The 26,993-nt window shown below is 41.8% G+C and overlaps 1 protein-coding gene across 1 annotated transcript in view; it reads right to left on the bottom strand.

Moving 5' to 3' along the window:
• DACH2 (dachshund family transcription factor 2) overlaps positions 1–26,993 on the bottom strand; it is a gene marked incomplete at its 3' end in the record, with an annotated part of 212,903 nt that overhangs the window by 85,081 nt on the left and 100,829 nt on the right. The window contains 1 exon segment of the mRNA XM_072429863.1: positions 19,909–20,022. Within this exon segment, the coding sequence (XP_072285964.1) occupies positions 19,909–20,022 (114 nt within the window).

Here is a 26,993-nt window from a genome sequence, read left to right as displayed (position 1 = left end):
TATATAGCTCTGACATATACCATAGTGCTGTAAAGAGAACACTGAGCCAGTCCCATCAGTCTCTGTACAGAAGAGCTGACACTCTAATACCCCCAGCCCCTTGTTTTTAGGCTTGCCTCCCTATTGGTCTGCAGTGTATCTGTATTGCAGAAACAATAAAAGTGACAGCAGAAAGTAAGAATAAGCGATGGAACAATGCTACAATAGATCTAATTGATTGTACCGTCCCGTCTTCTGCTATTACTGTGAAAGCTTCGCTGTCAAAACTGCAAACAGCTAAATTACCAGAAGCGGAATGGAGCTGTGCAATTAATCTAATGAATCGGTGACTCGCTGAACTGACGCATTCTGATATTAGAACAAAACACTTAATTACATTTACAGTCAACACATTGCGACTAATAACAGTTTGAATTAAAATAATTGAAACGGAGCCATCCGGAAACATCGATTCAATGCGCAGAGAGAGGAGAAGGGGCCCCGTTATTAGATATAGCCGGAGTTCGGGGTCAGTTCTGATTGGCTAAACAAAGGTGATGAGACATCTGGGGAGGACGAGGATCACAAGATGATCTCCAAAATGTAATTACTAGTTTATTTAATGATATCATTTCATGATTTGTGTTTATCCGCCAGGAAACCTTATAACTAAGGACTGAGGAATTCCTTGAATGATGGCGACCACATGTAATAATTTGTAGCGTGACCACACGCAGGATTGGCAATGTGGATTGTATAAAGGGGCAAAGAGTCCCTAAACCCAAAAATGTCTCATACCGCAACGTACAAAGCCATAAAAGTGGCAGCTGCATTTGTTTTCTTCTTTTTATGTTTCTTTCTTTTATATTCATCTGGGGCAGTGTAGTCCAAAGGGGAGAATTGGGCAATTTCACTGCTTGGGATAATGCTGTAGGGAGTACAAGACTTTGAATGTTTACAGGATTTCTGGCAGGATTAGGAGGCTTTTTATTTTTTATGTGTTCTCTGACATTGATGGATATTGATTGTCCTGCAATGGTACTGACATGGTGTGACCTGTGAAAGTGCTGGAGACGAAAGATTTGTGCTTTGTCAGTGCCAGAGACTTTATGTCATGTGACAGTGCGTGCTGGATACTTCTTGTCATGTGACGGTGCTGGATACTTCTTGTCATGTGACGGTGCTGGATACTTCTTGTCATGTGACGGTGCTGGATACCTCGTCATGTGACGGTGCTGGATACTTCTTGTCATGTGACGGTGCAGGATACTTCTTGTCATGTGACAGTGCTGGATACTTCTTGTCATGTGACAGTGCTGATTGTCATGTGACGGTGCTGGATACCTCTTGTCATGTGACGGTGCAGGATACTTCTTGTCATGTGACAGTGCTGGATACTTCTTGTCATGTGACAGTGCTGATTGTCATGTGACGATGCTGGATGCTGCTTGTCCTGTCCCGGTGATGGATACTGCTTGTTGTGGGAAGATTTGGCAGCTGCCTGTGCCATGGGAAGTAAAGATTTGATTCCCATGATAAGACATTGGCCTACTACTCTGCAAACAATGTGATGACCACATCCTTTTTCAAACTTGGTTATGAGCTATAATCTCACATTTGCCAACTTCTTGACAAACTCATTTTTCATTTCAACCAAAATAACAATCTATTCTTTTCTTTGTCCACATTTTGAAACAAGCATATTTACTCACAATCTGATGAAAGCACTTACAAGCACAATGCTGTGATTATCTATGTATTTCTTTTTTTTTTCAAATTGCCCCATTTTACAGAAAAAATGCAAGGTTAAGATCAAAGGGAAACTTTAATAGATGTTCGGCTGGGGTCACAGTCCTCAGAACTGGAACGCTGGAGATGAAAGAAGAGGGATGCATTCAGCTTTTGATCTCGGCCAAATCCATTTGGCATTGTTTAGGTTTTGTATTTAATACTTGCGTTCTACGTGATATCACGACTAACATGAATTGGCTCCATGGGGTTTTTTTCTGCACTTTAACGGCTTTGTAATCTGTTCACAGAGTAAAGATTTGCAGGTTTACCGAGTAACTAAGGCTCGGTTACGGCGGGTCAGGGAATGAAAGTATTACAGATAATGACAAGCAACTTGCTGGATGTTTTCTGTCCCTAGAAGCAGCTCCATACAAATATTTTAGGTTTGTTGGTTCAGATTTTTTATTTATTGCATTGGCTTCTAAATCTACACTGCTGAAACCTCCCACTAATATTCCAATCAACTGCAACGACCTAAAGCCAAATGTACACAAGTTTTTTGATAGTTTTGAATAGCTGATAGGTGTTTTCACCTCTGTATGATCCCATGCAGTGTACCAGGCCATTGGGTCAGTATGGTAAGGTTGCCCTGTGCCTCTGTGACCCCCATTTTATTAATACCAGCCTATAGTGCTAGTGTATTCCTTTCCAGGAGGGTGTTCAGCGCTAAGCACCTGTAATTAAAATCACTCCCTCCCTTCAGTGTCAGCTCAGCCTTCCACCAGCGGGTGTATCTCTGAATGCTGCGGGGAGCCATACTAAATCACCGCCCAAGTAGTGGCATCCAATGAAGTAGACCCCGGGCTATGGGTTTTCTGAGACCCTTGGTATTAGGGTTATATAAAAGAACTCCTTACTGGAGGCTTGTGAACCCAGAACTGAGGGATTCTCAGCCCACTGGACCCAGGTCACAAAACCACCTGGACCAGAATGGAGGGATTTATATTCTAATGTAGATACATATTCCTGGATCCCCGGCCCAGAGATGAGTGTTTCTGGAGCTTCCAGACCCAGCAACGAGTCTTTCCCCCTCACTCAGGAATAAGTGTTTCTAGAGCCCCCTGAATTAGATAAGTCCACCTGGCCTAGAAATGAGTGTTCCTGGAGAACCCTGAAACAGAAAGAAGTGTTTCTGGTGCCCCCCTGGCCCAGGGAAGGGTGTTGCTAGAGCCCCTAGACCCAGTGATGAGTTTTCTGGGGCCCCTTGGCCCAGGAGTGAGTATTAATAGAGCCCTTGGACCCAGGCCCCCAGGGATAAGTTTTTCTGGGGCCCCCAGGTCCAGGAGTGAGTATTATTAGAGCCCCTGGACTCAGGTCCCCAGTAATGAGTTTTTCTCGGGGCCCCCTGGTCCAGGGGTGAGTATTAATAAAGCCCCTGGACCCAGGGCCCCAGTGATGAGTGTTTCTGGAGCGCCTGGAGCCAGGGCTGAGTCTTTCTGGAGCTCCCTGAACCCTGTACCACAGCAGCCACATCACAGCTGGCACACAGAGCGCCTGCTTTGGCCTCCCAGGAAACACAACATAGCGGAGGCTGTAAAATGGTTATTACCAATCTCTCACTATACAAGTTCCATTTAACAAGTTACAGTAAATGAAGCCATTTCAGCTGAACACACAGGGACATCGGCTGTGACAGCAATCTGCACAAACTGTGTAAGAACCAGTTCCGTTATGTTGGGTTTATTGCGGCCTCATTTGCAGCTTTATGTGTTTTCAGTAAATAAATTCCTTATCAGCGCAGATAGGAGAGTCGGCCCATTCACTGAGCCCAATTGCTGCATCCTAAATATGATTTGATAGAAGACAATCACCTGGCCCGTGCTGAAAGATCCAATTGTTGGGCGGGAAAAAACCCTGGTCCAGGGATGGGTGTTTCTGGAACCCCCCGGCCCAAAGATGTGTAATTCTGGAACCCTCTGCCCAGGGATGAGTGTTTCTGGAATCCTTGGCCCAAGGATGAGTGTTTCTGGAACCCTATGACTAAGGGATGAGTGTTTCTGGAGCTTTCCGGACCAGAAATGGGTGTTTCTGGGGCCCCTGGCCTAGGGATTAGTGTTTTTCGAACCCTTGGCCCAGGGATGAGTGTTTCTGGAACCCCCGGCCCACGGATGAGTGTTTCTTGAACCCCTGGCCCCCGGGATGAATGTTTCTGGAACCCTATGACTCAGGGATGAGTGTTTCTGGAGCCCCGGGCGCAGGGATGGGTGTTTCTGGAGCCCTATGACTCAGGGATGAGTGTTTCTGGAACCCTATGACTCAGGAATGAGTGTTTCTGGAGCCCCCGGCCCAGGTATGAGTGTTTCTGGAGCTCCCTGAAGCATTTGCATCAGTATTGTGTATTGAGGTGTCGTTTAAAATAAATGGCGCAGAAATGCACGTAAGGTGTAGTACCACAAAGGAGGAATCGTCCCTCAACCATTCCCTTATTTATTGGAAAAAAATTAGGCATCCCAACCTCCAGATGAAAAGGGAAAATTTCACTTTCGACCTTCACGATTCATTTTGACAATCTCCACTGATAAGTGAATCATAAGTTTTGAGTGAATGGGCCCTGTAAGTGGCAGACGCGATGCCAAACATCTTTAGTAAAAGTCAATAAGACCCAATTACGGCAGGCTGGAGTAATGGCCGCCCCCTCCCACCTCTAATGGAAAGCCTCATTTGTAATCACGGCAGATCGCAATAATGCGACCCTTTAGGCATTTTAATAAATGTTATTGATGGCGGTGACAACACGCGGCTAAAGTAGATGCTGGACGTCCAACATGTGTGAGATGTGGTGCGCCATTCATCAGCATTCATTTAGAATTGGCACGGTGTACCCGGTAATCAGCGGATGGGGGAAGGGGTGGTGTCACCTAATCTGAGAATGCCGTAATTCTCCCTTAAATAATACAAATGAGCCAAACGCTTCCATAACTCACTGCACAACACTCCCAGCGCTGCACATTTATAAAGCCGCAGCTAAAAACAGCTTAAAGGAAATCTTAATATAGCTTCATTACAAATGAGGTCCCAACACCTCGTACGGTGACATATTTCATGTGGCCGGAATGATGGGCATAATAAATGTATAGAAGAGGCAGGGAGAGCTGCTGTGTGGAATTACAGCTATAAGAGGAGCTTTGCCTGCGCGGGCCGTATTGGCATTGTCCGGGCTCACCATATACTTCCTGGACGGAGATGCCAGCCTATCGATGACACAATCATGTGACTTGCAGTCTGATCACTGGGGAGAGGAGACTGAGGAAATGCTTCCTTCTGCCTGCAGCAGATTGATGACATTATCTGAGCCTAGACTAAGTCACTGCCTGGAGCACAAGGACGGCTTTCTAATGATGAAATATGAAACTGTTGACACACCAGGAAAATATCCAATCGCTGACAGGCCCTCTTTATTATCTGTTGTAATGGTGATACAGAAAACGGTGCCAATCACCAGAAGAATGGGCCCTGCATGTGGTTCCTGATTGTGCAATGCTCCCTCGCATTAGCTGGGGGTCTGATCACCGGCCCGGTGCTCATCACACGGCAGTAAAGATTCTCGGCAAGCTGTGTTCTTCATCGGAGGAACTCGGGAGATTCATAAAACGCGACACTCAGAAAGATTTTACAGTTTAATCTCCATTATGGATGGACAGTTCTGCCTCAGCTGCTAGATGGCTGCACGGACAAATTGATGGCGTCCTCATTAAATTATTAATACTTCTGCTCTTATCTGCGGTCAGGGGCTCCGAGGGATTGCGCCATCTGTCACCTCCAACGTAACGCCGCGCTCAGCGCTATTTGGTTGGTTTGTGCCGGAGAAACAACTTTTCATAAACTTGGGGGGGGGGGGTTGAAAGATAAAAAATAGATGGATTGATTATTGATTGATTATTGATAGGGAGATTCCCCCAATGGTGGCCGCACAACAGTGTCCTGAACACAGATATGATCAACAATCCTAACATATCGATCCCTTATCTGTAACCCCCCCTTCCTGCCCTCACATCCATCACACAGCCCCATTCACTTCCTCCACCTTTTAGATTGTAAGCTCTTGGGGGCAGGGTCCTCTCCTCCTCCTGTGTCACTGTCTGTATTAGTCTGTCATTTGCAACCCCTATTTAATGAACAGTGCTGTGTAATATGTTGGCGCTATAAAGATCCTGTTTGATAATAATAATAATAATATTTATAATCTCACCGCTGCTGCTTTGAGCGGGAGGGGCGTCATTGATTAACAATAAATAGAAACTTTTTATTAAATTGGTGTTAGACTCACTGGGCCTTCAAGGCCGGAAAAGATTTCTATTATGGGAGAACCTGGGTGATCCAGCAAACCTGGAATGGATGTTTCCTAAAGGCAAGCGTTTTCAATCCTGGACCAGATCCATTCCAGTCCGCTCTGTGATATAAAAAGTGTAATTTAGTGGTCGGGGCCCCTGATGGTCCCACAAGTTTATGAAATCTCATAAACTCCTCTTCTGATCAAACACAAAAAAGTTCAGTGCAGTAAACCTGAGGTCGGGGATGCCAAAAATCAAGCTGGGTGTAGCGTGGGCTTAAGCGCGTAGCCCGTGTCACTGCACATAGATTAACTTCACATACTCCTATAGTGAATTTTCACTTATTTAAAAAGTTAGGTGAAAAGATTGTTTTCTGTGGCTACACCCAGTCTGAGTTATGGAATACGGCATCCCCGACCTCAGGTTTACGGCAGGTAATAGCTTTTGACTGGACGGTGAAAGGAGAAGCAGTAGATTGATGAGTTTATGTCTCTGCAAGTCTAAGCTTTGCTGTACAGGGGCAGCCGGGGGCCGATACCCCAAATCCATTAGGACCTGTATCACTTTGTATGATTTTTATCTGGGATCGTTGTTCACCAGAGCCGGAAGCGTTAACAGTCGGGAAGCTTTGTACAAATGTTTTAACAAGGCGGCTCATTGATTTTCCAGGGTAGGCGGCACTTATTTATGTATTTAAAGGGAGTCGATGTTGTAGAGACGTCGAGGACTCGGCAGATGACACAAATTGGCCATACGAATGCAGAAGAGTACAAAAGACGATATGTAAATATCAAACCATAAACCACTTGTGTCCCCGGCTGAAACGCGGCGTACGGCGGCGACGGAACATTGAGTCCCCGTCATGGCATTTATTGTGACATCGCTGCTTAGTCTAATTTCATCCATCATGATAAGTGCATCTTCAGGATAAAAATAAAATCCAAAATAAAGAACAAATATTCACAAAAAGCAGAAATTCTACATTTGCCCGGCGCAGACACAATGGGCCTTGCAGGGCATTAATGAGAGAAAATCATCATTCCGCTGAGCGAACACGGGGCGCCGCGCACACAGTCCTGGAAACTCCGCTGTCTCCTCCGATTTCATCCGCACAATCAAGACGGGTAAAGTGCTTCTCGCCGAGACAAGGCCGCATCTCCCACTGGCACCTCTTAATGGTCATTATTCCAAGCTGCCGATACAAACTCCAAGCTGACGTCCGCTTACATTCCATGAAAATAAAATTTGAGGACTGCAGTCCTGAAACATTTAGAGCAATAGCGCCCTTTATCAGAAAAGCTCCACCTTTTATCATTCAAAAGCCGTCCTTCAGGCTCCAGTTAGTGACTTTGCCTAAGCTGAGATGACGTCATTAGTCTGCTGCAGACAGGTGGAAGCATTTCCTTAGTCTCTTCTCCCTTCAGTGATCAGACTGCAATATTGTAACTTGTAGCGAGGTGAGAGGCTGCAGCAGGGGCTGATTTGTGAGGTTTGTGAACACAATCAGAACTGGACAGACAGGATTTGCACGATTGTCAGCATCTCAGTCCAGGAAGTGGTGACTCTAAAAGACGCCTGAACAAGGATGGTGCTGTACTTCTGGAGAGAGGAGCGGATTAAGGCATTGGCAGGGGGGGCCCTATAATATATGGGAGAGACCATAAATACCTGTGTTATGATGACAACTCAGCTGAAAAGTGACAACATTTGGCACAAGGGGAACATTTCCTTGCAGTGAGGATAACATTGGGGCCGGGATGTTGCACACTCACTGCTTTACTAGGAGCAGCCAACACCACTGAACCTGTCATCCCAATCAATACAGATAAAGTCATTATGAAGATTGGAGAACTCATTCCAGGCCAAACAATCCTCTTTAATCACTTCATCACCCGAGCAAAGGCTAACGGCTCCGAACCGCCGCCATTACCAAACCCGTCACCGGAAGTCAGAGAGGTCATCAAATGATGATCAGACTGGGAGTGTTCTGTCTGGGATACAATAATCCCACCTGTAAATGCTACAGAAACTCCACCAATAGAAAGCAAAACATTTGATAAACTAAGAAATGATGGCAATGATGATGATTGACGGATGATAATGGATGACTGATGAGAGACAAGGTGATGGATGACAATTGATTATGAATGAGGTGATGGATGACCATGAGTGATGATAATTGATGAATGAGATGAATGACAATGCATGTCAATGGATGACTATGGGTGATTGATAAATGAGATGACACAGATGAGGATGGATGATGATGAATGACTACAGTTGATGATGATGACTGATGGATAATTATTGATGGATGACTATCGGTGATGGTGATTGATGAATGAGATGATGTAGATGAAGATTAATGACAATGCATGTCAATAGATGACTATGGCTGATTGATAAATGAGATGGCACAGATAAAGATGGATGATGATGGATGACTACAGCTAATGATGATGACTGATGGATAATTTATGATGGATGACTATCAGTGATGGTGATGATGACAATGGATAATCAACTGATGATAATAGATGAGATAAGGAGGATGAGCCATAATGATGATGATGGTTAATGATGGATGACTGCCGGTGATGATGATGATAATGAATGATAGATGAATAGTGATGCATGACTAATGGGTGATATTATTGACTATGTGTGATGATGATGATAATAATAATGATGATTGATGAATGACAATCGATAATTGATAGATAAAAGAAATGATTATAAAGATGGGTAAAGATGATGATTGATTGATAGATGACAATGGGTGATTGATAAATGAGATGATGCAGACGAAGATGGGTGATGATGATGTGTCACATGACTTATTTCCTTTCTAATCATGATTCACGTTTAGGTTCTTACTAATTTCCTTTGCAGATATCATTCTTCGGGACCATCAGCTTCAATAACCATCCCACCTATAATCTTTAAGCTCCCTCTCTCCTATCCCTCTTGGTCAGCCTTCAATCAAACCTCATAAACTGCCATTACTGACTGAATGTGCTGAGACAGACTTTCCTGCAAATGCTTTGACTTCACCACTTTGCAAATCTTTGAGCTGCAACAAATACAGAGAACAGCACAAAGGAAGAGGCAGCCATCTTAAATAAGTTCTGGTAGCAAACAGGTGAGAGGCAAAAATGGCCATTTTTAGGGCACAGCACCTTACTTGCCCCCAGGTGGGTAGGATGCAATTAGGGGGATCATAACCTCCACAACTGCAGGATATTAGCAGGGTATTGCAGGTGTTAGCACCTGAGCCTGATACATAGAGGACCCTGTCCTGAAGAGCTTACAATCTAAGAGTGTTCCACAAACCCCTTTAGTGTGCTATTTTCTTAGGGTACAGGGGATGCCTTACTTTCCCAAGTTTGTATGGTGTGCACATCTTACAGGTAACTCCAGACAGATATCAAGGACACAAATAAATAAGTCTCATTTCATGTATTTATTAATGCAAACAGTGTAAGTACCTGAATTTTGTGCAGCCAGGCTCAGGCTGGGGGAGGAAGGAGCAGTACAAAGGGCCAATCATTTGTGCTGCATTACTTATGTTCTAACTCAGCAGTCTGCTGCTTTCCTTCCCATATCCAGTAACAAACAGGGTGAGAGACACAAGTACATAACATGGAAAATCAGCTCTTCTTCCTTGCCAAGGGGGGCTTTACTAATACTACCACCAAAGATTTTTGGCAGTATACATCTAAAATGAATCATTGTATATCTAAATGTAAAAAAAAAATTGTAAAGTACCAAAAAAAAACCAAACACACAAATTGCAAACTAACATAACGCTATTGTTAGCTCACATCAATCTGGGCCAAGGGAGGAACAAATCCAGGCTAAGCACCCCAGCAAATAAATTGGATATATCTAAAGAGTTATTTAAAATGAATGTTAAACAATCAATCATCGTTATATAGCCTGCATATATTAAGCAAGTTTATGCTGCTATAAATCAAAATGGAAATTCAATGTTAACAAGGAGATATTCATAAACCCACTTTAAGGATATTTTTTTGTGTGTGTGTAAATCCAAGGACTGAAATAACAATCCTTTGGCGGGATCCCATTCGTATTTCATCTGGGTATTTATCAGAGGGGCCGGGGTGAGGGGAGGGGGCACCACCGAGGGCAGATTCCCTCTAACATAATCCCGCAAGGAAATGGGCAAAATGTCAGCAATGAGGGCTTTAAGGTGGCCTCTACACAGCCATGAAGGTTGGATCATTCAATCCCCATTGCCCTCCAAGCACCCCCGGTCAGAGTGATGAGCAGGGGCCCCGATTCCTCCCCATAAACAATTTCTAATGTTATTGCTCGTCACTGATAAGAACGCAGCGGAGACTTTAAACAGTTATGCAAATGAATGGCTGCCGAGCACACAGCAATTAAAGCCATTTGCCTTTTAAAATGCTATCCTCATTAGAGTATAAATACCACTCAATTGACTTTGTGTCTTCTCTTTTTTCATGTTATTGACACAAAGAAAAAAAAAAGAAAGAAAGTTTCATGAGAAAATTGCAGACGCTTTTCTGTGCAGCTTGAAAGGAATTAAAGAGAAGCATTCAGCCCAAATGTTGATTAGTTGGTGGGGAGGCCGTCATTGGCGCTCCTTTCTTCTGCCGAACTAAAAGAAACATTCATTCAGATGGAGAAATTCATTATCACACCTCCCCATTACATAAAGTGCCATTGCACCACGCCGATCCCCAGCCTGACCGCTAGAAATGATATAATGAGAGCTCTAAGTGACGGATACAAGAGAGGGGTCTGGAGGCAAATGTTAGAAACAGGACTGGCAACCCAATTGTATGGCTGACAATATATAAAGCATGCAACCAAATCTACCTAAGCATGGGGGGATTGTTGGTGGGGGAGATGGGGGGTTGCAGCATCTCAGGCATGGCTGATCCCCCGGGGTTTTCCCCCATTACAGTCTAAGGAAATTATTAAGAGGCGATTGGCCAGATCTGTTCACACAGACAGGAATTCCACAGCTGCCCCAATAACATTTCTTTACAGCAGTGATGTGCCAAGGGCCAATATGGGGAGTTATAAATAGGAATGAGAACCCATCTCCGCAGGGTCACTTTTAAGGTGGAAACTGAATTTCTGCACCAATGAGAAATCTCCAATGGGTCCGCCATGACACATAGAGAAGTATATGTTTGTGCTTTCATCAACAAGCGGCTTTTGGCACTGTGGTTATCAATGTTTAACTCTGGGGAACAAGTCAATGTTACCCAGCACCCATCACCCTAAATTAAAGTGGGCTTCCAAGTTCATCTATTAGCCCACCCCCAAAGAAAACAACCGATATCAGTGTAGGGAAGAGGCCCTGTCCTGAGGGGCCCCACGGTTAAAGAAGGCAAGTGGCCTGGTATGGTACAGGAGGAAAGGATCACTGGATAAAAGTCTGGTTGGGATTTACAGGAAACTCTCACCGAAAGACATCCCACAAGCATCTTATCTGAAGGATTTCTGTATGTTACCCTCCATATGATACTACCCCCACCCAAGTACCTGGCTTGCCAAGCTTTTATGACAGTAGTTTGCCTATTAGCCCTAAAAGAAGGATTTTTTACCTTCGCCCTTTAACCTCTGTGTGCTCCATTAAGATTTACACATTTTCATGCAGATTTTTAGGCTCAGTAGATGTTACTAATTCCACTGATACCTATTCACGAAGAGATCCATGTTTATTTTATTATTCAAAAAATAAGGACTTTAAGAGTTTCCTTGAGGAATGAACAAAGATCAATTAGGAATACAGAGAGATTTATGTGTATGATTTATTGTGTGTGTACAATTGATGTGGTATGTTAATCAATAAATGTTTTAATCAATTGAAAAATGTATTTCCAGCCTCTTAAAGTACCTCGTTTTTGAATAAAATTAACATATATGGCTCCTTGGGGATGAAGCAAAATTGTGTTGAAAGTACAAAGATGGAGTGTATTCAACTATTTAGATATTGATTGTAACATGAAGAGATCCAGTAAACAAATACAAATTAGGGAAAAGATTTTGATCTTGTTTGGATCTTACTATTGCTTATTACAATTTGTAAAGAATTAAATTGTAAGCTCCATTGATCAGGGCCTTCCCCCCCTTCTAATTCATATTTGTGGTTGCTATGTATGCAGGGAGATCCTTATACTGCAGCTCCTCAGGTACAGCTTCCCCTCCAGCAAGGAGAACAGTGTGCGGCACCGTGGTAATAACACTAAACCTCACCATCTGCTGAGACAACAGAACGATATATCATGCACATACAGAATATAGACGTTTGGAAGGAGAGTTTTATCGCTGCTTAGGCATAATTACATTTCTGGATAACCCTGAAGACAGGGAAGTTTACATTTTCAGGTTTACTGTTTTAAAATAAATATGACAGTTGTTTCCTTTCTCTCTCTCTGTCCTATTCAGCATTCTGTTTGAATGTATGTAATGATACATTTCAATCTTGAACTTATCAGCATTAAAAACAATAAAGTTTTGTTTCACTAAAGCAGCTAAGTATAGGCTGGTAAACATGTGAAAAGAGGCCAAGAGCTCCACCTGCTGGCATTGTAAATATATGCATGTGATAAAACTAATACATTTTTTCTTTCTTTTTTATATAAAAATAATACTTACACCATAACACTATACATTTCCATTTAAAACGACACAGCTGCACCTTTAATTCCACACCCATCACACAGACAGTCCCGAGGAATCACCTTCGCCCGGCTTCATTAAAAGATCGAATTTGTTACATAAATTTTAATGGAAGCTACGTTGAGGGATCCTGGTAATGCCGACTTGGCGGTGGAGTTTTACAGCCGGCATGGCCACAGGACAAAACTAATATTAAACAAGCCCAGGAACAGCTTGTGGTTTTATATTACATGGAGGTAAAATTAAGCTGGAATCAGAGTGGATTAGTCTTATCAAATAGGGAATAAGCTGTTAATTAACTCCCCACTGTAGCAATCTTTTTTTGAGACGGCAACTGTTATTAGCTGCAGATTAAACTGTTGAATTAATTTCCCACTTACTTACTATTTCGAGACTTTTTAATTTACCTGGCAGCCGTTTTAATGGGAAATTGTATTAGTGAGCATAAATTGTTTTTTGGGAAGGGTAAACAGTTTGCGATAATGTTTATTAAGTCGTTTTGTTTGAGTAAAAATATAATTGCGGTTTTAATTAGCGGAGGGTTGTTGGAGTATTAGGTCTGAGATTACATTATGGCTTTTTTTTTTTTTTAGGATGGAACAATCAGTCAGGTAATCCCACCGCTTCCAAAGGCGATAGCGAATTCAAAAGCCACAAGAGTGCGCCGCGGCGGGGCAGACGCCCTCTCCTGCTGGCAGGTTTGGAGGGTTGGCAAGGAAAAAAATTATAATAATTAACCAGAGATGAAGTATCAATTAAAAAAAAACCTTTTAGCAGAAAGTGACAAGAAGAAAATATTCGAGTAACAGGCGGAAAGTGAAGCTCTGAATACTCCGGATTTAATATTAGAGCGGCGAGGCCGGGCAGCCTGCGTGATTACATTCATCACATATACAGAAGATGTGACTCCAACTCCGGGCACTAAAATGAAGAAACATCGGCAGAGGGCAAAATTTCTGTACACCAACCATTTACTGCTGGCTAGAAAAAATCCTTTTTTAAGAGTTGTATTCTTGCTTCCAAGTCCTCTTCACAAAGTAAGAGTAACTGCGAAACGCGTTGAGGTTGTCAAAAAGCGCAATAACCTGATCTGAAGTTGTAAGAGGTACTTAGGACCTTTTTGGGATATCTAGTATAGTTTTGTATTGGAAAGAGAGGATTGGGACGATGATAAGAAAATATGATGTGATAATAGTATGTGAATAAATAATAAATTGTCCTCAGATCTTTGGAGAAGGGTCCTCTCCTGTGTCACTGTCTGTATCTGTCATTTGCAAACTCTATTTAATGTACAGCGCTGCGTATTATGTTGGCGCTATATATAAATCCTGTTTAATATTAGTAATAATATATGTAGAGCGCAATGTGTTTCTGACCAGCAGTAAATGTTTGGCGTGTCAGTGCTTGATAAGTGGTCCCTATAGGACACAGATATTAGGACGGGAATGCCACCCAAAGAGGAAAGATAAATTAGTAAGGGGGCAAATTTTCTGCTGTAACAAAATTGCAATGAAATGTTCTTGCATCATGTTTTTTATTTCTGTACAGACAACATCTGGATGTGAGCAATCAGAGAATCCTAAAGAGGTAATAGACATATTCATGTAGCACAATATGTCCCCGGTCTTCTAATGATATCTTAAATTCTATATATAAAGGATCAGACAAAAAAACAAACATGGTGTACACATTATATATTAAATAACATGTAACAATAAATACCAGAAAAGTGGTTGAACAATCAGTGTTCAGATATAAATATAATTTAATTATTATTATTATTACTACACGGTATTTATATAGCACCAACATATTACACAGCGCTTTACAAAGTCCACAGTCATGTGACTAGCTGTCCCTGAAAGGGAGTTTATGGTCTTAACTTTGTCTATTGTAATAAGATTGTGTTTCTGATGCCAATCTACAACAAATGAATACAATCTTTATTGCATGCCCTGTGTCCGATCATCTCTTTATTAATTATCATGTAAATATTGATAACAATATCAGGCATACAGCTCGAGATTTAAATCTGGATTCATACTGACAGACAAAACGGGAATTTAATGTTCTGTTTCTCTTCTGGTGACAATTGTCTAAAACGAGGATTCTCCTCAGATCTCTATTCACTTCTCGTCGTTGTTCTGGTCAGGAAATTAAGGCAAATTTCCACAAGAGGAGATATATTGGTATCTTCATATATTAACGTTTTCATCTGACTGCAGGAGGAACTGAAATTGTCCGAGCCTTTCTCTGCTCAGCGATCGGTGATTTGTTGGTTAACCCTATGGGTTCTATAGATAAGACAGGGAATCAGATATTCCCTTAAACATTCCCTAGTAGGAATATTCCAGGTTCGTGTGTTTCAATGGCAGTTAATGAAGGAATTAAGTTTTATAAATAGAGCCCCATGGGGTGAGAGATTGAAATCAAATACAGGGAGTTACTGGAGAACCTACACAATGATATATTTATATTAGATAATAATTTATATATGTAAGAGTGATAAAAATAAAGTAAGTGAAAACACTTTTAAATGAGTACTCTCTATAGATACAATTCTAATGTCAGAAACAGTGCTATCTGTAAGAAAAGCTCCAACTTTTATGATTGGAAAGCTGTCCTTCAGCTGCCTAGACTGAGATAATGTCATTGGTCTGCTGCTAGCCGGCATTTCCTCAGTCTCCTCTCCCCCAGTGATCAGATTGCAACATTGTAACTTTGTATCATATATATATATTATATTTTGTATCTATTGTATTTTTGTATCCAATCACAAGGTCAGAGGCTGCAGCAGATCTGTATGGATAGAGCCAACAACTGCACAGACAGCGGGATTTCTATAATTGTGCCAACTCTGATCCAGTATCTCCCTTCAGGAATTAGATCAATGTTTCTACACCGGGGTTCCTCCAGAGGTTGCTGGGGAATCCTGGAGCAGTTTGCACCTCTCAGTTCAGTATAAGTGACCCCGATGATGTTTTTGGCTATGTGTAAGGGTGACATTCTTCCCACTGGCCAGCAATGTAAGAGGAATTCTTCCCACTGCCCACCACACTAATATACTGTGATCTGTGGATATCATAATTATAGAAGAGGGTCCCTGAGACCTGAAAGTTATTTCCAGGGTTCCCCTATGTTAAAAAGTATAGAGAGGCTGAATTATATGATCACTTTGAATGGTTGTGTATGGCTCAGAAGTATTGTTGGTTGTATTTGCCTTTGTTCTGTTCGCTGAGGGTTCACCTGCATTGACCTCAATTTTTGGGCTGTTTCAGTTAAATGTTAATAATGTCAATGGGCCTTTTTTTTATTAAAGCTCTCCAAGGCTGGAAATGATACTTTTTCATCAGTGAACCTGGGTGATGCAGCAAACCTGGAATGGATCTGGTCCAGGATTTAAAACACTTGGTAACGAATAGCACATGACTTTTATGAAATCCATTCCAGGTTTGTTGGATCACCCAGCTTCACTGATGAAAGTGTATCCTCTCCAACCTTGGACAGCTTTAATAAATCAGGACCATTGATGGGAAAGTTTGACCAACATCATTCTATGATTGGATCGGATGATCCATACTCTGCCTGGCAATGACAGATATATCGTACGGCTAAGTTCAGCAATATTTGTTTTAGGCTGAATTTGGCCACAGATCCAAATCTGATCATTAATCCTACTCCTGCCTTGGGTACCCGGGCTGTATATTCCCCAGATTTGATGACCCCACAGACTAATAATGGGTTAAAAATCCACATTTCTAACATATTTTCCCAGGAAGATTCCCATTTAAAGTTCCACATTTTGTTTTTATCCTATAAAAATGATTTTGTTCTTCATTAATGTCAAAATCAGTAAATCGGGAAAAACCAGATTACCGTTTCGCCTCTTTGGGGAAAAATTGACAGTTTTAAATTACAAAACAAAACATAAAATAACATTCAATTTCAGCTTTTCCAATTAATTCTTCTTTCCAATTTATGATTTTATTATTCAAGCAAAAAAAAAAAAAAAGAACAAAAATACCAGAGAAGAGCAGATATTATCCAAAGACACATTGCGGTGACAATGAGCTCCCGTTTTACGACGGCTTTAATACAAAACTAATTTTAAAAATAATAGATGTAAAATACTAAAAAGGAAAAATTACTGGTTTTCTAAATTACATTTTTATGGCGTCTCTCAAATGGTAATTTTTCTTCTTAAAGTGAAAGCCGGCAATAAAAAACAAAGATAATATAGAAATATGATTAACAAAAATATGCTAACACGGAACATAAAGTTTTTTATTTTACACTGAAATGAAAATTCTGAATTATACTGAAGTTTTAAACTTTTTTTTTACTAGAGCGACTGGTAAAAGCTTTGAATGGAAAGTGGAAAGCTATGAATGCAGCGCCGCTGAAAGTAAGAAAAACTCCACAAACTCCGAGCAAGATGGGAGAACAATGCCAGGGATGTCAATTCTATCCGAGAATCACTGCAGCTGTGCTAAAGTCACACAATCCACTCTGATAATACTCCTGACTTATAGGGGTCTCTGTACAGCACTGCGGTATATGTCAGAGCTATATAAATGTATAATAGTGTGTGACTGTGGGGGGACATTAGAGTGTCAGCTCCTCTGTACAGAGACTGATGGGACTGGCTCAGTGTTCTCTGTACAGCACTATGGTATATGTCAGAGCCACATAAATGTATAATAATAGTGTGTGACTGTGGGGGACATTAGAGTGTAAGCTCCTAGAAATTGTATGCGGTACTCATGTGGTTCGGCATATCATAGAAATAAACTCACGTTGTTAATAATCCAAATCAGATTTAAGTTGGATGTTTTACATCAGGGGTGTCATACTCTGGCCCAAGGGCCAAATCTGACCCCCAAAAGAAATTCTAAATATGAATTGCAGCTGGACTGCTGAGTTGATATAGCGCTGCTACTACAATCCCAGCATCACTTGCGTCTATAGACCAGCGGCCTTTCTGCCCATGTGTGGCCCCGCATTGGACTGTTTTATTGACGTGGGGAATTGTAGTAGCGGTGTTATTTTTCTATTATAACTTTGTTCCAGATTGAATGTTAAGCAAAACCTCTGTTTCCATAGGAAAAAGTTTTATATCTAATGGGAAGGAAAAACTTCCTCAATTTTTTCAATCAACTTCAAGTTTGGCCCACGACTTTGTTTAAAATTTAATTTTGGCCCTCTCTCCTGCTTCACATGATAAAACAATTCCATTCTGATATTCATTTGGTGATTTCTCATTAATGACACAAAGGATCTGACCGTATCAGTGTATCGGTGAGATCGGAACCACATGGGAACGCACTGCGTCTGTGTAAATGAATCCCAGCATCCTCGGGGCAGAATGAGACATCTGAGACGCAAAGCGGAAATGTTTTTGTAAGTATATCACGGCATAGCTGGAGCTCAACATTCCTCGCAATACGCTACAAAACCTTCCGAATCAATTAACTGATCCGGATTAGTAAACTGCAACATGTGGAGTGAAGGGAAGGACAGGTTCACCAAAAACTTCAAGTGAACCTGTCATCTATTGTAAATATCCCACCAAGAGCCAACACGAAACATAATATTGTTACCAACCAGAAAAGCCTCTTCTGTGCATTTCATTCTGGCCTCAAGGTCACTAAGGGCCAAACACCATCCAGCTTACACATAGGCACCCCCTTAATAACCCCTGAGACATTTTCTTTGGATGGCAGAATGCTGGGTGGGCCTTATACAGACCCTGATATAGAATGTTATAAAGAAAAGATGGTGCCAGGAGAAAATGTCCTTTTTTATAAAATAATAATAATAATATTTCTGGAAGATAATATTCTTTCATCAAAATAATTGCTACATAGAGTGATTGTATTGTAATGGCCACACATTATGATTGTACAATTGCCAGATTTGCAGATTGGATGTGAAGGTAATAGATTGTCTGAGGTCCTAAAATTCCATTGTGATTGGTAAACGTCCATAAAGATTGTACAGAGACACAACGGTGACCAGCATAGCCCACATATGTCTGCCCTGAATTTAGGGAAGTTGGGTAACCTCTGCCGCATTCACGCATCCGGGTATAAAGGGGAATGTGATCTGTGACAGTCCTCGGGTCCAGGGGCCGAAGCATTGGAAGGTTATGGAAAAGGGGGACTTACTGCTCATGGGACTCCATGTTTTTTGGTTCCAATGGTGAGATAGGAGAGAGGGGATGGAAGTTCCCTTGGAAAGCAAATTTTAAAAAAAAGTCTTCACAATGCACAATTTTTAAATTAATACAAAAACACAACACAAAGCAGACAGTGGTGAAATAAAACAGAAAACAATTTGAAATTATTTAGTAATCTGTCTGAAGAAAAAGGAACTTTAATTGTCGGCTTCATCTTATTTTCTTTAGGGGTCAGGGGGTATAAAAAGGAAGTTCAGCTGATCGAACAGAACATACTGAATTCAGCATGGTTGGAGAATTTTTGTTGTAATCATTTTGGAGCAAAGAAAAAAAATAATCTTTAAACTTTTGAATTATAATTTGGATCAAATCAATGCAAACAACAAACACCATCAATATGAATTATGTATTGATATGAGAATTGTGATTGAATGTAAAAAAGTTCTGTGTGTTAATTACTCCCATTGGCCAATCATTTATTAGATTTATAATATTGTAAAAATCTGCATAAAAGATGAATCTTTGGGGCAGTCAGCAGTTATTGTATTTATAAATAAGAGGATTCGGTTTATTTCTGCACCCGGGCCCAGTTTAAATTTTACATGTGGGGCCCGGCGGCTTTCTACGATTCCTAAAAGACATCAAGCGCTCAGTAAAGTTTCTCCAGCGCTCTGACATCCAAACCGTCTCAAACGTCTTCAGCAATCAAGAGTAATGTGTCTGGGGAGCGTGGGGTCTGAAGGCCGTGTTGCGAGATCCATCGGAGGGTAAAATGTGTCATTTATGCATGGGCTCACAGAGCGAGGAGAAGAACGCCGATCCCTGTGAAGTTAATCTAATAATAGAGTGGAAAGCAATGATTACCGTTTCATGCGCACCAGCTATTTGTAGCAGTGGTTGGCCTAATTCTGCGGGCCGCGCTTGTCAGAGCGCGGGGATTAACAAGTGTTTAGCTGACTACCTATTGGGAGACATCAAGAAATTGTTTAATGAGATATAAACTCTTACATTTCCTTTCCGGAGACAGACAGTGTGCTGAGTCGGCTTCTACGGGATCAGCGCAGAAGACGTGGTAAATCAAGGCTCGATTTTCAGCAAACTTCCCCCGTTCTCTATGGAGACCTGAACACAAACATGCACACACATGTAAGCGGCATGACACAAGCAGAAGGGCCAAAGACCCGCAGGTCGCTCTAAGATAAATCCCCCCATAGCCCTCGGCCCGCTGGGGGCTAATTATACATTTGCTTCAAATTTCTATTTTATCAAATCTGCTAAAGGCTCAGCCAGCGGGTAAAGGAAGGGAAAGAGGAAAAGATCTGCATGGAATGAAATCACAGCTGGGAAATAATGGGGGAAACATTTCTAACTGCCCTCATGACTTTTGGGTGAATGGGCTGTTCTACCCTTTACATCCAGGTCAGTTGCAGAGATGAAAACATCACAAACCATTTCAGGAAATAGAATTCAATGTCTAATAATATAACAGCACAGATATGAGCTGATTTGTTACCAATTACATTTAATCTGCTTTCTCCTTTGGGCCTCATATACATGTGAATAGTTAAATATTTCCTTGCTCAGGAATCGTGCTAATAACTGAATTCTCTTCTTTTAGGTCTGAAGTAGTGGACATTCCTAAGCAAACAGAACTTGTCTTTATTTAACCCAGACCTTCTGTTCATCTGAAACAATAGTTTACATTTCTCTAACCCTCATGTAAACTGATAAAGTTCATGTTTTTTGGTGATGACACCGCATGATATCAACTAATTGATGTTCTCTGATGAGCCACCAATGGTCACTATGGACTGGTGATCTGCTGGCTGGACCGGCTCGAGTGAACCAACACGGAGGGCTTCCAAAAAGAGAAATTCTAAATAAAAGGGAGTTCACCTTGATGTGAGGAAGCAACCATAAGCCTGGGGTATAAAGAAATATCACTAGTCAAGGCGATCCAATATTACTCCACCTACATGAAGGTCCAACAACATTGGGGGGGGAGATGGGGATTGTGCTCCAGGCTTCATCATGCTTTGCACGCACGAACTGTATGGGGGTCCAAGGAACCCCCTTACTGCTGTTGATCAGGGTACATACAACAGTGCCCAACACAGAATTTTTATTTAAGCTGGGTGGAAAGAAATTGTAGGGGGTGGCAACCCTTGTATTGTGACCCAACTCATCAGTAAGCACCCAAAAACAGTCCGGTGGTTGCTGAAAAGTGCCGGGTGGTGCGCCCAGCTAAAAGGGGCCGGGGAGATCACTGTACAAGTAACATTTAGGGTTATGTAATGGTGTTTATAATTGGGGTTTTAGGGGGTTTCAGCTGTAGCAGAAGTCCCACATGTGGTTCACATAAATGCCGGAGCTCAACACATTTGTAAGATATGCAGCATCTTTGTGCAACACGTCACATTACGCAGACCCAATGAAATGAAAAAGACATGTGTTGTGCATTGTTGTTCTTCCTTACTTAACAAGCAAACAAAAACACATTTAAGAAAGCACAGATATGTATTAGAAGCATGAACACACAAAATTGGGCTGATAGATTACTATTGGAATGTAAGCTGTTCACATAGCAAAGTGAACAATCTTCTTGCAGGAGATTTTTCACCTAATAAATGAGAAAGCTTTGCTGATTTCAAACATCCAATCACATGCACAAATCTTTTTATTTCCTTGCACATGATTGGGTATTCTTTGCAAAGTAAACTATCACTGCATTGATTAAGCTAAGTGAAACATCCTTTGCAGAGTGATAATTCACCTTTGTCAATGAACAGCCTCCTCAGAGAATCAACCCCAATGATTTATGTCAAACATGGATTACAAAGTGCAGCCGATGATGGCCTCTCTGGGTTATATTTAGAGATTCAGGTGAAATATTGGGTTTGTGGTTAGCCTGGGATGAGGCGTTGGATGGGGGTTGAACCCTGTCATCAACTTAAATTGCAGGTAAAAGCACAGAAATATCAAGTGTTTTATTAGATGATTTAATATTCTCTTACAAGTTGCTGCTATAAAAATAACTACTCCAGGATAGCCTATTCCTAAACATAGCCTCCTACCTCCTTGCATGTCCCATCTCCTGCTCTGAGGGGTTTCTAATTATTGTATGTGCTGGCCCATCTCCTCTGCCCCTCCCCACCCTCCGACCTTTTATGTATATAAGAGAGAAGGGGGATATTATAGAGTTTGCTGGGTCAGCTGATATCACTTCCAAGATAAATATCAGGTGCCAAAACTGAAGATTCATAAAAGATGATGTTATACAACAGTAATAGGGAACATCAAAGATCAGCTTCCAGACCATGGAGGGTTAACTAATAGCGATAGGTGAACATCTCCGGGTTTATTCTGGTTTAACAGAACAGTTTATAGAATTTGATGTTCCAGTCCAACCCCAATAAAGTCTGTGGGAGACAAACTGATGTTTTCATTGTCAATCATTTTTACAATATCAATAATATTATTATTATATTATTGTTACTATTATTAATAAACAGAATTTACATAGCGCCAACATATTACGCAACGCTGTACATTAAAAAGGTTGGGTCAGTTAGCAAAGTAAATGTTGTAATTTAGATAACGGTGAATGTCGGGCAATGACTGGCGGATGTCAGGGGGGGTTTATTATAAAGATGGTGAATATGGAGTCCATATCCCTAATTTTATGGTGAATCCCCCCACTGAATTCTGAAATAAAAGATTTCCAGCCAATGAGACATTTATAGAATATTTCATTATCCAGAGGTCAGCTTGCACCCCATCATTGGGATCACCAGCACCCATCATATTACGGGGGAGGGTCAAGGCGTCTGGCTGCACAAAGGGTTAATTTCAGCTTTCATTTCCTATAATAATAAATCAGTGCGGGGTCACAGGGACCGTGTGAAAAAAACATCTCCGGATCCCATCCCCAGCATCTGCCAGCCACAGACACTTATTGTATGCAACTCAACAAAATGTGTGTAATGGAATTACAAAGGAAAATTCAATCAGCTCAAATAATTCCATCGACCTGACATCTGGGGGGGGGCACATGTGTACTGTATATGTGTGTGTATTTGTATATGGGGGGGCACATATGTGTGCTGTATATGTATGTATTTGTATATGGGGGGGGCACGTGTGCTGTATATATTTGTGTATTTATATATGGGGGGGCACATGTCTACTGTATGTGTGTGTATTTGAATATGAGGGGGGACGTGTGCTGTATATGTGTGTATTTGTATATAAGGAGGGGGCACATATGTGTACTGTAAATATGTGTATATGTATATGGGGGGGGCACATGTGTGCTGTATATGTGTATTTGTATATGGGGGGGCACATGTGCTGTATATGTGTGTACGTATATGGGGGGGGCACGTGTGCTGTATATGTTCTTCCTTCCTGGTATAGGGTGACCTTTCTCTGCCCATCTCCCAGTCATGCTCCTGTGCCATCACCCGGTCACATTGGCACCGGGCACACAGACACAATGCATTGTTGTCACCATCTGGAAACCCGGCCTGAGAAACTCCATGCAGCCAATGCTAAGAGTAAAAGGATGGAAAGCAGCTGCAGGAGATCAGCAGCTCTGAGATGGAACAAAAAAAGATAACTGTTGTAAATGAAATGCCACTTGGTGCAGGTTTACATTCACATTAACCCTTTGTGAGGCAGATCCAGCCCCAGTTGCCCGGGGGGGCATTGGATTTTTGAAGTTGATAGACTTTGACTCATTTCTGACTCTTATAATGTGTCAACGCAGCTGAGAAAATAACGTTGTGGTCACACGAGCTGATGGAGACTCTGAAATCTGCAGCCGCTCTGTCAGTCACTGGCTTAGGCTGCATAAGCATAATAAATTGGAAAGGATGTCATTAAAAAAAATAAAAGGCGTCAGTAAATGAAGGGTTGACTTATAGAAAGTGGCGGCTCTGCTCGCCCCCAGCGCTCGCTTTGTTTTCACCACTCAATAATTTGACTGATTCGCTCGAGTGGCCAGATAAAGGACATTTTCTGCCTGATTTCAGGGTAATCAAGTCACCTGCTCTACAATCGCCGGGCCAACTCAATTGCACTCCGCTGAGCCGGCGGTAACGGTGAGATAATGGCGGGGGCGCTCTCTGCATAAGTGTGCCACGTTGGAGGGCTCGCCGGCGCTCGGGGACTGAAGTGCTACTTAGTCTTTAAAGCTGGTTTAGAGGTCTCAGAAAATGAACATTATGCGGGAGATAATGACTGCAAACATCAAAACGCTCGCAGCGACACTCCGATCGTCCTTCGAGGCGCCGTATCTCCTGAGCGAGGCTCTATCAGGCCCGGGGAGTTATCTCTCACTTTTACAGTCATAATCCGCAATTGTTCCGGAGATGGATTTCATATTTATTTCATATTGCCGGATAATCCCCCGTTATTCTGTCATTCAGGAGAGGCAGCCAGCGAGGGCAGGTATTTATTATTATTATTAATAATAATAAACAGGATTTATATAGCGCCAACATATTACGCAGCGCTGTACATTAAATAGGGATTGCAAATGACAGACTAATACAGACAGTGATACAGGAGGAGAGGACCCTGCCCCGAAGAGCTTACAATCTAGTAGACTTATAGCGCCCCTATCACCAGACTTTTACATTTATATTAAAGGGCAAACGTCTAATAAAAAAGTAAAATATGTGTTTTTTCCTAAATACAATTTTTTTTATAAAAGGGGGGCTCCTCTCCCTCTGTCTTGAATAGGTGCAAAGAGCCTCCTGGGGTACATACGTCACGGGCTGCCCCATCCGCGCATGCTCGGTCCCAGGCATGCGCAGAAGAGGCTTTTCCTGCAATGGAAAACAAGTGCAGATGTCATGGATGTGCAGTGATATTTGTACTTTGTTTTTGCAGTTACAGGAGGATACATCACCCGATTTCACGCAGTGCGGGATTAGGTGACTTAGGAAGAAGATGGCAGTGCCCGATGGTTCTTCTGTGCCAGGGCGAAGAAAGAAGCCAGGGTGGCACTGGACTGAATTAAAGCCAGGTGTGGAGGAATGGGGGGTTATGCGAAAATAAAGGAAGTATCATTCTAATTTAGTGACAGTTTCTGCTTTACATGGAGTGCTGGCCAAAACTTTTTGCTGCCTTAACATCATTTTAGACAAAAAAGCATTGTGGATAAAATTGCCCCCTTTAAAGATCACCTCTGACCCCCCTGTAGCCTATGAATGTGATTGCCCTCAAAGAGGTGAATGCTTTCTGATGATCCGAAAGTGGTAATAAGACTTAACAAATTGTTTGCAAATCTCTCCATCGGCCCCATCCTTCATGGGCCCCGGCTATTACCATAAAGTGTCAGAAACCCTTCCCGTAATTGCACCGCATTGACATTTTGGGCTTTGTGATCTTCAGCTCAACAGATGAATTATATTTCCGGCAGAACCATGGGAAAGAAACAGATCCACCGATAGATACAACTACTTAACGCCAACACGTTTGCCATGTGATGCTCCTAGAATGCCATCTATTTGAATTTGCCATTATTGGTAAAACCACTAAACCCAGCAGTAGGCAGATTACAATAGGGGGGTTTATGGAGAGGGAGGGTCAGGGGTTCTGATTGAAGTCAAAAGGATATAACCAGTATGAAATTATGAGAGGACAAGATGAGGCTGAGTTCTGGACAAAATCAGAAAGAGAATTCAGGAACAGATCAGGTCAAATAAAAAGAAGCAAAGCAATATGCAAGGTGCAGCCAGGTCACTTACAACATAAGGACAGAATGCATCAGGTAGGTGCAGGAGGCCAGAGTGTGATTAGAAGAAACAAGGATTTGGGTCCGATGGCCACTCTCGGTTTGATTGCTACTTTACCTTTAACATGTTGCAGTTCTTTAGTGCCACTGCTCTGCCTCCCCATTACATTACCTATAAATACCTGGCAGTGATAATGCCCACCCTGCTGTGTGCCAACCTCACCATCAGCTCCCAGGCCACTCAGTGCTCATGGTGCTGCAGAAGTTGGTATGTTGGTGACACTCTGTTCCCGGAATAATTTACATTTGCGCCCTTTGTTTCACCCAATTATTTTAATAAAAGCTGCAACTTAAATTTCATATTAGGGGAAGCCTGCAATCTGATGTATGTGCATTGATATGCTCATTGTCAAGTGTATAGACCAATGAAGAGAAAAAAGGCGAGCTAGTTGTGTTTCTTTAAAAACTCCTTTGACTTCTCTGAACATCCCTACAATCCCCTTTAAAATTTCAGGAGATATTTCATTCAGAGGTGGCTGGAAGGGAAGTAACAAAATAAGCAAAGGGCATTTGAAATATTGTGAATCTGTGTGCTCAGCCCTGCAGCCCTAAGCACCAGCCCAGGAGTGTCAATATAATAAAATCTATTTATCCCTGGCCACTCCCACTGCAAGCCCAATCACAGATTTCAGCTGTCAAGCAGCAAATCATCTGCAAGCTTTCTATATATTCTGCTGATCTGAGAAATCTTTTACTGAGCAAATGAATGTGTTTTGTGATATATTTGATTTCAGCTGTTGTTTACGTTGCAGGGATACAAACAAACTGCGTATCGTTAAATGGCAACCATATGGTCCGAGCACAATACGGCTACAGTTTTATATATTTTTTCTCAAGCCTCCGAGATGTCACCGGCGCTCACAAAGTCACCGCAGTTTGATGGCACAAATGTTAATTAAGAATTCCTTTTGACTGGTGGTGGAAGGGGGAAAAAAAGCCCTCGCCATATGTTCCCGAATATATAACATTTATGAGAGGCATAATTTATGCTATTTTGTCTCTCCGTACTTAATCAAGTTAAATAAACTGAACGCGGTGCTACATTTCAATGTTTGTAAGTGCGCAGCAAGTTCATATATTTCAAAGCGACAAATCAGCTCTATGGAAAATATTAATCTGTAATGTCAGATGTGTGCAGATGGATTCCCACAAATTCTGATCCCCCTCCGCCTGTGTAGGGGAAGGGGCAGCATCAACCTGCGATTATTAAACATATTATTTTCTGAAGAGATTGTTAAAAAACGAAAATTACATTTGGGATGGATCTGCTTTTATGGAGTGAAATTTTTAA

The sequence above is a fragment of the Pyxicephalus adspersus genome, chromosome Z (genome assembly GCF_032062135.1).
Source record: "Pyxicephalus adspersus chromosome Z, UCB_Pads_2.0, whole genome shotgun sequence".
Classification (NCBI taxonomy): Eukaryota; Metazoa; Chordata; class Amphibia; order Anura; family Pyxicephalidae; genus Pyxicephalus; species Pyxicephalus adspersus.
Note: the sequence above shows the minus strand (reverse complement) of the source record. Positions and strands in the feature narration are given on the sequence as shown.